We start from the raw sequence: 12813 nt of genomic DNA, 5'->3' as shown, positions 1-12813 counted from the left end.
TGTCTCAATTTGGTCCTTTAACTATAATTTGTACCAATTTGGTCCTCTATGTTTTGCTCCGTTACTAGTTTTAGTCCTTTTTGTTAGTTTCTCTCAAAAAAAGGTTAACAGAAATGACTAAAACTAGTAACGGAGCAAAACATAGAGGACCAAATTAGTACATAAGTTAACGTTTTTTTTAGAGAAACTAATAGAAAGGACTAAAACTAGTAACGAAACAAAACATAGGGGACCAAATTGGTTCAAATTATAGTTAGGGGACCAAATTGAGACAATTAATTAAGTTAAGGGATCGGGTGATTGAATAAGCCTATTCTGGTTTGCTTCCTGCATATAATTTTGAGAGTTGCTTCTTGTTCATTACATCCGAGGAGTACATAATATCAACACTGGTGAACTGTCATACCAATATGCTCACAAAGTTAAAAAAAAAAAAAAATAAAAAAAAAACAGCACTTGTATATGTGTGCTTAAATTATTATCCGACAAAGTGAATCACCTTTAACACCAAGCTCTTCAATTTTATGTGTGCTTAAATTAAACGAAACTAGTTCATCATCGTTTTTTCAATGGATTCTTTTGTATATTCCGAATTCATTCAGCATAATTAAATAAAACATGGTTCACATAATTAAATAAAACATAGCTGATCCGGATGTGCTATGTTTTATTTAATTCTGTGTTTAAATTAAACCAAACTCTTGTAACAAACAACCTATTAAACATACTCTTTCTCACGTTTTTCTCTCTTCTCATATTCTCTCTTGACTATTTCTCTCTTCACAATTTCTCTTCTAAACCAAACATAGTGTTAGAGTGGAAAAACTAGTTGCAGGTATTGGATGGAAACATAGTTTTGTTCGAAATTCATAAACCTATAGGACCCGTTTGGTGCACAGGATAGAGAGACATGATATGATAAAATTATCCTATCCCACTTAAATCCATTGTTTGGTGCACCAATAGGATATGATAAATTAAAACCATTACTAATCATATCATATTCATCCTTTGTAGTTCTAATAATTTTTTATTCTTAAATAAAAATGCCAAAGTACTTGTGTATAGGGTGAGAAAATTGGACCCAACTTTCTGCAGTGGCAATTGGCAAGCAGAACAAATTTATGGAACAAATAATGGAAATTTAAGAAGAAATCCGATTATGTACACACCCAGTTTATTGGGTTCTTATCTTACCAATACCACCCCCCTTTCATACACAAACAATAGGACAGACACCAAAACAAAAACCCAAGCATATAAAAAGGGAAAAACAAGAATCTAAAATGCTACTCGAAAAAACAAAAACTACCACTTTATACATCCCAGTAAACCATTGATTCTAAAAAAGAATCCGCCTTTGAGTCATGTGTGCCGTTACCGTTACCCTCTGCTCTCTTCTCTAGAACTCTGAATCTCACTCCTGTCTGTGTCGGAAAATTCCCTCTGGGAGTCGATTTCTGCACTACCCCCTTGATTTCTTCTCCTGTGCCTTCGATCCTGAACATGACAATGAAAAAATAAAATGCCAGTAAATTCATTTTGAAAAAATGAACCAAAATTATAAGATTAATCTTCTGAATGAGAATATAACAACTTTTGTGTTCTAATAAACTGTTCACATAACAATTTTCTGACGATGAATAAACAGTTGGATCACCTGACTTGCTGGTAAAATATTTTATACAATTGCACCAACTTCATGTCTTATAGTGTGCGACAAAAAAAAAGTCTTGTAGTGGAATCACAAGTCGGACAGCTTGGATCTGGATTGTGTGCAGTCACAATCCTATGACTGCACACAATCAACCACATCAGGACAGTCTAATCAAAGACCGGCTGATCCAGATTTCAAGCTCGGTATGTTTTATTTAAAACATGAGCAGAATCTGCATTGAAATCTGCACCGTCCAATCTTAATCAAACAGTCCAGATGTGGATAACAGCAAACAGTCACACCACACACAATCCAAATCCATCATGATAATGGTGGCACTTTTGTCCTTCCAACAATTTCAATCTCTCTCTCCATGCATATATTAGCGGCCAACATATATGATATTGTAATACTAGACGGTTGGTATCCCGTCAGAAGTTGTATGAGTGTTGCCTCCACGACATAAATTTTTCGGAAACTATCACTTGCAACAAGCCACACTAACTTGGCTTAGTATTAGCACAGTAACATTAGTAAGCTTTTAATGATTTAATGATGAAGTGGGGGGAAAACAAACCTCTCGTGCTAAAGGGTATTCCTCCGACTCCAGCATACGTACAACCTGGCTCATCTTAGGTCTTTTCTCAGAATCTGGATCCACACATCTTAAAGCAGTTAAGAGAGCCCTTTTCAAAGCTCTGGTTGATGGCTTCACCTCAATGTTTGGGTCAACCACTTCTTCTGATCTCCTATTTCCAACCATCATTTTCAGCCAATCAACTAGATTCACCTAAGAGCATTGACGTTTCACAGTAAAGGTCAATAAAAACCATTGATAAAAAGTTTCCATGTAGAAATAAGTAACAAAAAACACACACTTATTGTTAATAATAAATATTAATGGAGCAAAATTAATCCTCTGTATAAACTATCCTCTGATAATAATTGCCGGTGCTAGGCCAGAGTTCATACTTCATAGTTAAACTTAAACTAGATTTAATCATTAACGACTCAAATTAAAACTAAATCTAGAGGATGCCAACTGTCTATTACTATGTTAGAGCACAGGATAAAGTTTAAAAGTGCACAGTAATGGATTTTGTTCCATAGAAGAGTGAGAAATGTTTAGCTGTTCGAGAAAGAAAAAAAAAATCATTGCAATGTATCATTCAATGTATATGCCACCTTATCTGTAACACTCAAAATGTTGTTAAAAAGTAAGGCAGCTGTGACCCACAAAGCTTAGCTAGTAACCATTGAAAGGTATGCAGCAAGAAGGAACAAACTCTAGTATAATAGTAGGGGCAGCTAAAAACACACGGACATGATAGTTACTAGCATTCCTGAGAATGTTGTTCATGTTTCCTGTTTTTGAAAGGGATGCTTCAGAAGCGAAGATTAACTTTGAATCCTAACACTTTGCTGAGACTATCATGTGTTTACTGTTTCTGAAAGGAACGCTTCAGAAGAGAAAATTAACTTTGAATCCTAACTGCGATTTAACAGCTCAATTTTTAACCATAACGTCATCCTAATGAGGTTATGGTTAAAAATCACGTATCAATATCATAAGATCAGTCATGCACCAGACAATCGAAAACATAATGGTATGCGTTGTATCTAATAATATGAACAAATATGTTCTTAATAGTGATAGAAGCAACTTTTATTCTCAAATTGACCGGAAAAAGGATGAGGTGTAGTATATTTGAAACATTTGTGAAGATAAGCCACAAATGCACAATATTGAATAAATAAAGCTTACATCTAACACTTCAGGATTACTAAGTAAATCATCGCAATCAAACGCACATACTTCAAGCTGAATTTTGTCCCAAAGACATAATATTAGTTTACTCACTTCATTTGCCGGACGACCATAATCAACTGGATCTCTTCCAGTGATTCCTTCCAATAGCAAAACACCAAAGCTATAAACATCACTCTTCTCATTTAGAAGGCCAGTGTTTGCATATTCAGGAGCCACATATCTGTCAAAAATTTAGAGAGAAAAAGCATATAAGAATTGATTTTTCTTAAAAAGTATAACAATACTTAGCAAGGGAAAAATTCACCACTCTCAAGGGTAGAGCAAGAAAATACTGACCCAAAGGTTCCCATAACTCGAGTTGTGACATGACTCTTCCCAGCACCCAGTAATTTGGCCAGACCAAAATCAGAAACCTTAGCATTGAAATCATCGTCAATTAATATGTTGCTTGACTTGATATCTCGGTGTACCACCTTTGGCTCAATTGCTTCGTGCAAATACGCAAGCCTGAAACAAGTATATTGCTTTATACAAGGACTACAAAGAAAACGAAAAGTATAGATGCAGAGGCTCACGCTTTGGCTGTGCCTAGGAGAATCTTGATGCGTGCTTCCCACGTAAGATAGCCATGGTGACGCATGGCTCCATGAAGCCATTGCTCTAAGTTTCCATTATTGACATACTCATAGACTAGAATCCTGAAAACATACCATATATGAGGAAAAATATATTTCAGATTAATGAACATGCAATTCATATTATGATTACCATTTATTCCGGCAAAAATTATTTAATAAAGCTAAGCAGATTATTTTAAAATCATGTGTGTTGAGGATATTATACTCATACAGTCATACTTTTGTAATTGAGAATATGGATACCTGTGAGTTCCCTCGACGCAGAACCCCAAAAGTCGAACCAAGTTTTTGTGTCTGACATGACCAATAGCTTCAACTTCCACTCTAAATTCTTTCTCTGCTTGACCACTGTTATACACACAAAAGAACAACTTAAAAGTTGAATTTTCAGTCTAATAATAAGGAGACGCACAAGAGCATATTTTAAAAGGGTTTATGTATAGGCTATTTCTGGAAGAAAAAGTAAAATAAATTCAAATTTTTTTCATAGACTATGATGGAGAGCTTATTGAAATAAGCTGAAAACAACTATGAACATGTCATGTGTTGTTTCCGTAAGCTCTTCCAAACAGTCTCACAAGAGCTTATGTAAGTAGATTAACTAAAATAAGTCAATCCAAAAAGGCGCTAAGGAAAACAAAATTAAGGTAACTAGACTCAGCATTCTAATGGAACTCACATATTATTGAGTATCTTTTTAACTGCAACTGGACTTCCATTGATCAGCTGTCCCTTATAAACAACTCCATAACCACCTTCACCAAGTACATTTTCTTTCGCAAACCGGTTTGTAGCAAGTTCAAGATCCCTCAAAGTAAACCAATGACCCCAACCTAAGTGAGAGAATTCTGGAAGGCCAGATAAAGGCGAAGGAGCTGTTATAGGGTATGAAGCCGAAGAGTGTTTGTACACAGTAACCGTTCCTGAACTACCTTCTTCACCTGATTGCGAATGTGACCCTCCACCCCCATCTCTCTCCATGTATTGATGAAATGAATCTGAATGACTACTACTATCACCATTCTTCACCTTCTTCCCTAAACCTAAATGAACCATAACTTTGTCTGATTCCTTGTCACTAGATTTATCATGAATGGTTAAAAGTATTCCATCACGAGGCGCAAATCCATTTGTTGATACTTGTTCAACCCTAACTTCCTTGATTTCTTTTGACACATTTGGTATCTCAGTAACAGGAATTTCATTTCTAGCTTTTCTAGATTTCTTTCTTGAAGTAAGGCAAATTGATAACACAGTGAGAATAACTATAATTGACAAACCAACTACAATTGCAATAATTTCCCAAACCTTTATACCAAAAAAAGAAGTTTTCTTTGATAATTCAGCATTCAGATTAGAACCCATTTCTCAAAAACAAACCTTGATAACAATTCACCTACAAAACATGAAATAAACAATTAACTCACATAATTCAACATATTACATTAAAATTAACAACAACAACAAAAAAAAACTAACCTTTAGTGAAAATCTTCAAAACCCAGATCTCAGAAACAAGTTTGTCATAAGTGAAGAGAGACAAACAAAGGTACAAAACATAAAGGTTAGATCTTTTTGACAGCCCAAATCTAGGAAGTTTGTTAGAAAAAACAAGAATATCTAAATAGGTGAAAATTGTTTATGTGGGGTGTGGAAAATGTGAATGAATCTAAGATAGAATGGAACTATCTAAAGAAAAAAACATGATTTTTTTTTTGTGTGATGATAATTCGGAAAAAGAAGAAGAAGGGGTGGAGTTATCAGTGGTAGGTAATAGATGATACCTTACAACTCATAAAAATGTGTTACTAATAAACAAACAAAGAAACATCAATTTCAGAAATTTCAATTCTGTAATGTAAGGTTAGTAATAAGGTTCTCTTCCTTCTTTGGGATTTTTCTCATCTCATCTCTTCTTATGTATGAATGTGACTCATTATCAGTAATTAATTTATTTTTTTTCCATTTTTGATTTTTGATTGCATGGTGTGGTGTGAGGTGAGCTGTGAATTTATTACTATGGACTGTACTTAACTGTTGAAGCTTGTTTAGTCCAAACACTGTAGTATATTTATGTTTTTGCCATGCGTGATTTTTGTTTCACAATAAATTTGCCTAATCACGCTTAGCTGTCATAATAATACTATGATCAGTCTATTATTATTATTAGGGTCTTGTTAACCGGTGCCCCGGGCACTGGTTAAGGAACCCAAAAAAATAAAGTTTAAAATTAAAAGTAATATTTTTTAAACTTTTAATGAGTTGATTGCACAAGTTCCAACGCGATGTTACTATATTTGTTTTCTTAACCCGGGGGCACCGGTTAACATTTCCCAAATAATAATAGACTGATCATAGTATTAGTGGTAATAGAGTTTAATGAAATTCCATAATATAAAACCATTCTTTATATGAAAGAAAATCTTTATATTGCTTGATATGGTTGAATTTTTTTTTTGGTAGTGTTTTGGTAGTGAATTTGAAAGAATATAGAAGGCATTTGTTTCAAGTCATATTTGGATATTTATGAGAATATGATAGTATGAATTATGAAAAATATATTTTTATGTTTGTTTCAAATTTTTGAAATTTTATTTCTAGAAATAGAATATAGAAGTTTCTTGGTAATGTTGTTTTGTTCCTAAAAAAAAATTGAAGGGAATAAAGTTCTCATAAAAGTGAGAATAAAATTATTAATTATTATCCACAAATATCATTTTATCAGTCATTCCTAATAATACTTTAAATACTAACCAAACACATTTTCTCAGTAAACCCAGAAATAAAATTATCATCCTTATATTCTCAGAAAAATTATTTCCTGGATTATATTTTGTAAACTTAAAACAAACGTCCTTATAGAGAAATGAAGATAAATGAAAAATAATTTGCACAATTAATTTTTTTTTAAGGAAAGAAAATTACGACATCAAATTACGCAAATTAGAGTCTCTTAAATATCTATGATGATGGATGTTTCAAATTAAGCATGGAAAAAGTTTTTTTAAAAAAAGAGGCCTGAAAAAAGTTGGATATTTGTAAATAACAAGGGTTACATAAGTAACACATCTCTCTCTCTTTTTTTTAATAAATTATATTATAATATATATATATATATATATATATATATATATATATATATATATATATATGAGTTTTGTTTAAATATATAATAAGGTTAAATATGTTTTAGTCTTTATAAATATGTAAAATTTCGTTGTTAATCCCTGCAAAATAAAATAACACTTTTTTAGTCAATGTAATATTTTTCTTTAGCATTTTTAAGAACAAAAAAATGATGACGAAAAATTTTACATGTACTAAAAATGTTTATAAAAAATTATATTGGGACTAAAAAATTGATGAAAAATTCTATAATGACTAAAAATTGTGATTTTATTTTGTAGGGGAAAAAACTAAATTTTGAATATTTATAGAGACAATAAATATATTAACCCTGCATAATAGTAACATCCAGTTATTTGTGAGACTCGACTAATATTTTTTTTTTGAGATACTAAGTCGGAAACATTGAATATTTATTAAGTAATGACATTAAAAAAAAAGGTGATGAATCGCTTAAGCACCAAAATATGTAGTTGTAGATTTTATCTTACATCATCTTCTAAAACAAAGGTTGGAAGCATGAATAATAGAATCAACCAGAAGAATCCAATAAAATAAGCAATGAGCATCCCTTATTAGCCAACAAGTCAGCACACCTAGTCACTTCATAAAACACATGGCAAACTTGAAAGCCATAAGAAAAACAACTTTTAGAATAGAATAATGATATTTTGACATCCATTTGATGACAACTTTGTTGACAACCTTGTTTTTCTCACTTCTTATTGGTCAAAAACAATAGAGAGAGAAAAAGGAAGAGAGAGGATAACAACATCATGTGAGTATGAGAGAAAGAGTTGTCCAAAAGTTGTCAAAAAGTAGTTGTCAAAATATCATTTCTCTTTAGAATAAGAGGTTGGATGAAGGTGTTTTGGGATGTTTAAAGGATAGTCGTGATTGTTCGGAAATTAATTAAAATTTTCAATTAATAATAATATAAATGATGGAATATAAGAGAGATTTTTTTCAAAAAGAAAAAAAATGATATTTCATTAATTAAATTTGATAAAGTATGTTAAATACCAGATATTCAACATCGCTAATTTCGTAAATGGTAAAAACACTAGATAATTAATTTTATCCATTATGCTATGTTTGTGTATCGAGATGCTTACTTTCGTTTTCTATAAAAAGGAAGTGAAGAGTTTATGCATCCCCAACAAATCATAATTAATTAAGAGATCAGGAAGGTGTAAGTGATCAAAACTATGTCAAACATGAGAGTTAGTATCATTGTCCCTACTGTTGAGTGAAGTATTGTACTTAGGGTGATTTTGTTTGTAAACATGGACAATATGAGTTAATTCTTATGTACTTAGGTTTGAGTCTCTATTAAATAAATAAAAAATCATTGAAAATGCTCCAAGTTTTCGCTAACACGGAGAACCCCATTGTAGTACATGAAGACAAGTTTGCATTGTTTTTGTGCATAAACGAGCAACAAAGTACCCTGATGCGTGATGAGTGCTTGTTTGTTTAATAGTACCTGCATGGCCTAATCCAATGTATAGATAAAGTGGCTGCATGGAAACATGGTAGGTGGAAATATATGGATGTATGCTTTGTACAAATTGAAGGTGGCACACAGAAGAAAATGGATACATAGTTAGATGGTGCACCTAGTTAGATATCAATAGAACGTGCGTGCTTATATGCTTTTCTATGGTTATTTATGGTATATTTATACTATTGCATCTTTTCTATGGTTATTTATGGTATATTTATATTTATACTATTGCATCTTCTATTATTTGAGAAAATGATTACATCTTGTTGTAAATTTTTAGCATATAGGAGCACCTCTTTATAAAATGCAATTGCAAATTGTTCATATATTTTTTATTTAATAAGATATGCTTTTTCAGATGCTTTTTCTCCTTTTCAAAATATCAATTTTTTTTTTGTGGTTGTCGAGGTTCGAACCCTTGCATATTTTTATACATTGTTCATACCAACTGAGCTAAGCTCGACTTTTTAGAATATCAATAACCAATGCTATTTAAATATGGTCATTTTAAAAAAAGTACTCAAAAAAAAAACATGAACATCAAACAAATATATATTTATAGCAACTGGATCAATCATAATCAATGGAATTAATAGTATTTTTTTTAAGTATAGACGTGAAATCAAACGCCGCACAAGACGACGAACAACACAACGTCGCACTTAGACGATGAAATCACAAAAAAAATACAAAAGGAAAAACTTGATATATGTGAAAAACCATTTATTTAGATTGAAGAAAAGGGAAAAAAAAAAGATATAGGGGGGTGATTCTAGGGAAAAACCATTTTTTATTTTTAGGGCTTTATTTCTAAGAATTGTGAACTATCTTAATCGTAACAGTATATATGTTTGGTTGAAATGTCCTTCCAGTAAGGTCTTAAATTAATTATTTCACGCGTGTGGTCCATATTCATATTATGTGGTCAAAAGAAGCTTTGTCATGCTTAGCTTTACATGCAAATTTACACCCATGACCGGCCTATTAGTGAAAAATAGATAAATAATTTTTTGGGTATGATTATATTTCTAACAAAATTCCATTATTGCATCAATTAAAAGAAGTTATAAATTTTTAGTCACTATGTTGTTGGAATGAAAAAGTCATAAATATCTTCTTACAAAATGAAAACGAGTTCGACTTCTCGTTTATTTGAAAGACAATTTAACTCGTATATAAAAAAAATGGATATCTTGAGGGTTGGTCCCACATCAGATCCAAAATATCTAACTCGTGGAGATACAATGAAGCACTTGCTTGTATAAATATCATTTCTTATGATGATAAGTTAGTAAAATTAGTCGTAAAAACCTATAAATGTTAGGTCTAGCGGAACAAACTAATTCTTTCAACATGGTGAACTAAGGGGGATGTATTGGATTAGGATTTTAAGGAATTTTAAAAGACTTTTTAATTATGAAAAAGTCTTGTGGTATTCAATGAAGACTCTTTGCAATTTAAAAAAAGTCTTGTGGTATTCAATCAAGATTCTTTGTCATTTTAAAAAAGTCTTGAGGTATTCAATCAAGACTTTTCATCACTTAAAAAAAGTCTCATGGTATTCAAAATCATTCAAAATTCAAAGGATTGTTTAATAAATTAGATTTTGATGGATTTTGTGGGATTTTCTAGTGAAATTCTAATAAGAAAAAGTCTTTCACGAAGACATAAGATTTCTTGAGATTGTTTTTCTTTAAAAGTTTATTATCTCTTTCTTATCCCTTATTCCTTCTTTCTTCTCCCTTCTCTCTCTCTCTCTCCTTTCTTTTCTCCCTCCTCTCTCTCTCTCCCTTCTCTCTTCGTCTCTCTCTCTTCTCCCTTCTCTCTCCTCTCTCTCTCTTCTCCCTTCTCTCTCCTCTCTCTCTCTCTTTTTCTCTCTTCGTCTCTCTCTCTCTCTTCTCCCTCCCTCCCTCTCTCTCTCTCTCTCCTTTTTCTTTTCTCCCTTCTCTCCCTCCTCTCTTCCCCCCTCTCTCTATCTCTCATAAAAATAAAATAAAAAATAAGAGTATGTATTGAAAATATTATGATAGAGAGTGTATTTTAATCATTTTTTTCAATGAATCCTTAAAATTCATAAAATCTTTTGAAATTTTATAAATCCATAAAATCCTTTAAAATCCTTTAAAATCTTATGATTTAAATCCATCGAAATACAAATTGAGAATCCTGATTGTCTTTTAAAATAATGAAAGTCATTAAAATCCTACAAAATCTTTTAAAATCTTTGAGATTTTTTTAAGCAAAAATTGTCCTTTAAATCCAATACACCCCCCCTAAGTTTTGAAACCCAACAGTAAAAAATGTCTAATTTACCGTGTCACAAATACGATTACATCTAAAAGAGGAAACTTGTAAAAAAGTTGCAAAGATTGATTATTTATTTTTATTTTTCGTGTGAATACAGTCAATTATATTATTCCTTTGATTGCTACATCAAATTAGCTTGACAAATTGAGATAATATTACTATCATTTCCATGCTTATTATATGTAAATAGACGGCATATGCGTGATATATATATGGTTAATTGAGTAGAAAATATTCGATCACCAGTATTAAAAAAAAAAATAACGAGCAGGGTCATCCTAACCTTAGCCAAAGGAAACAAGCTAGGAATTTAGACCCACCAGGATTTGAAGTTAGGAGATGAATTTATAAATTCTCTAATATCACTAGGGATGCAGAGCATGTATAAATTGATCATTGTACATTTTACCATATAAGGTTAATTGTGTTGTGTTTACTCAAGACCTCACCTAAACTTTGTTTCACTGCCTAAAACTACATTGGCACTACCAAGGGGGGTGCATGATCACGACTCACGAGTTCATTTTGTTTATCCAAGATTTCAGTGTTTGTCAAACGATTAAATATTATGCCACGTGGGCCCTACTCTAGGCTTGGCTGTTGGCTGGCTCCCTTTACGGTATCCATGTTGTACAACCCAGCTGAAAGTTCTGGAAAATTAGCATAACATCATGGGAAAAAGGCTTAAACCATCAACAAAACAAGAAAGTTACAAAATGGTCATTGCAAAACTGTATGATGAATTAAAGGGAAGTGGGTTTTGCTTTTTGCTAACACTAGTTGAATTTGAAAAAGACATCTTAACGAATTTAATTGGAATTATATTTCTCAATCTCAATTCTCAATCAATTTATAATTAAGCCAAAATCATTTTATCAACAAAAAATAAGTAAGTTAAGCCAAAATCATTTAAGTTTACTGACAAGACACAACTAGTTTTGGACTTGTAGTTACTGTATACTTTATCGTTAAGTAATCAAATCACATAATTAAACCATCTACGTCAAAACAATGTGGCTTGAATTGCTCCACTTTGGAAGCTTCATAATGTATAGATAAATGATATATGTACAACCATTTTGTGATAATTTTAAGACAACTTTCTCTCTCATATTCACATTATATTTCACATTATATTCTTACTATCTCTCCTTCTTTTTCTCTCTCCATTGTTTTTGACTAATAAGAAGAGAGAAAAAGAAGGTTGTCATGAAAGTTGTGTCAAATTGTTGTTCAAATATCATTGCTTTAATGTATATATCGCCAAGATGTGTGTGTATTGTCAGATTATGACAAACAATAAAGCCAAATATGCTTATGGGCCTCACTAATTAAGCAAAAGCATTAGAGGGATTAATGCGGCATTATCCAAAGTCCCAATGAAATAATTCATATTTGTCATGACTATTGATTATTGATACAATCCCAGTTTGGATTTCACAAGTCAATTGAATGAAATGCAATTAGTGAACTCCGACAGTGTCTGTGAGAGGGACAAGATAGATTAGTATTTTATCGTTTGGTTTATTCATTTTAAATGCTAATGGGAGAATTTATATTTTAAAATGGATATGCACTATTAGTGTAAAATAGTTTTACACTTATATGTAGTGATTACTCAAAATATTGTCATGTATGCGCATGAGTGTTTGGTTGTGCGTGCCACACCACAATCATGTGTTTCAAACTTTTTTTACCGTAAAAACGAGAAGTTAATAATACGGTGGCATTTACTATGGGAAAGTCTAATCCTTTCCCACCATGGGAAAGGTTATTTTTTACCTCCATGTGGCACTCAAACAAGTTA

General features: G+C 31.8%; 1 protein-coding gene across 1 annotated transcript; it reads right to left on the bottom strand.

The window, feature by feature from the left end:
• Window positions 1–1121: 1121 nt before the first annotated feature.
• LOC146911259 (Protein kinase superfamily protein) lies at window positions 1122–5957 on the bottom strand. Its single transcript, XM_085723440.1, has 8 exons — window positions 5546–5957; window positions 4746–5462; window positions 4310–4414; window positions 4004–4126; window positions 3765–3935; window positions 3519–3648; window positions 2235–2447; window positions 1122–1500 (listed from the first exon to the last, which is right to left on the bottom strand). The coding sequence occupies exons 2-8, from the start codon at window positions 5429–5431 to the stop codon at window positions 1384–1386; spliced, it is 1545 nt and encodes a 514-aa protein (XP_085579566.1). The 5' UTR covers window positions 5432–5462; window positions 5546–5957; the 3' UTR covers window positions 1122–1383.
• Window positions 5958–12813: the final 6856 nt, after the last annotated feature.

The sequence above is a fragment of the Medicago sativa genome, chromosome 7 (genome assembly GCF_051527215.1).
Source record: "Medicago sativa cultivar Bolivia chromosome 7, Bolivia_mono, whole genome shotgun sequence".
NCBI classification, from domain to species: Eukaryota; Viridiplantae; Streptophyta; class Magnoliopsida; order Fabales; family Fabaceae; genus Medicago; species Medicago sativa.
Note: the sequence above shows the minus strand (reverse complement) of the source record. Positions and strands in the feature narration are given on the sequence as shown.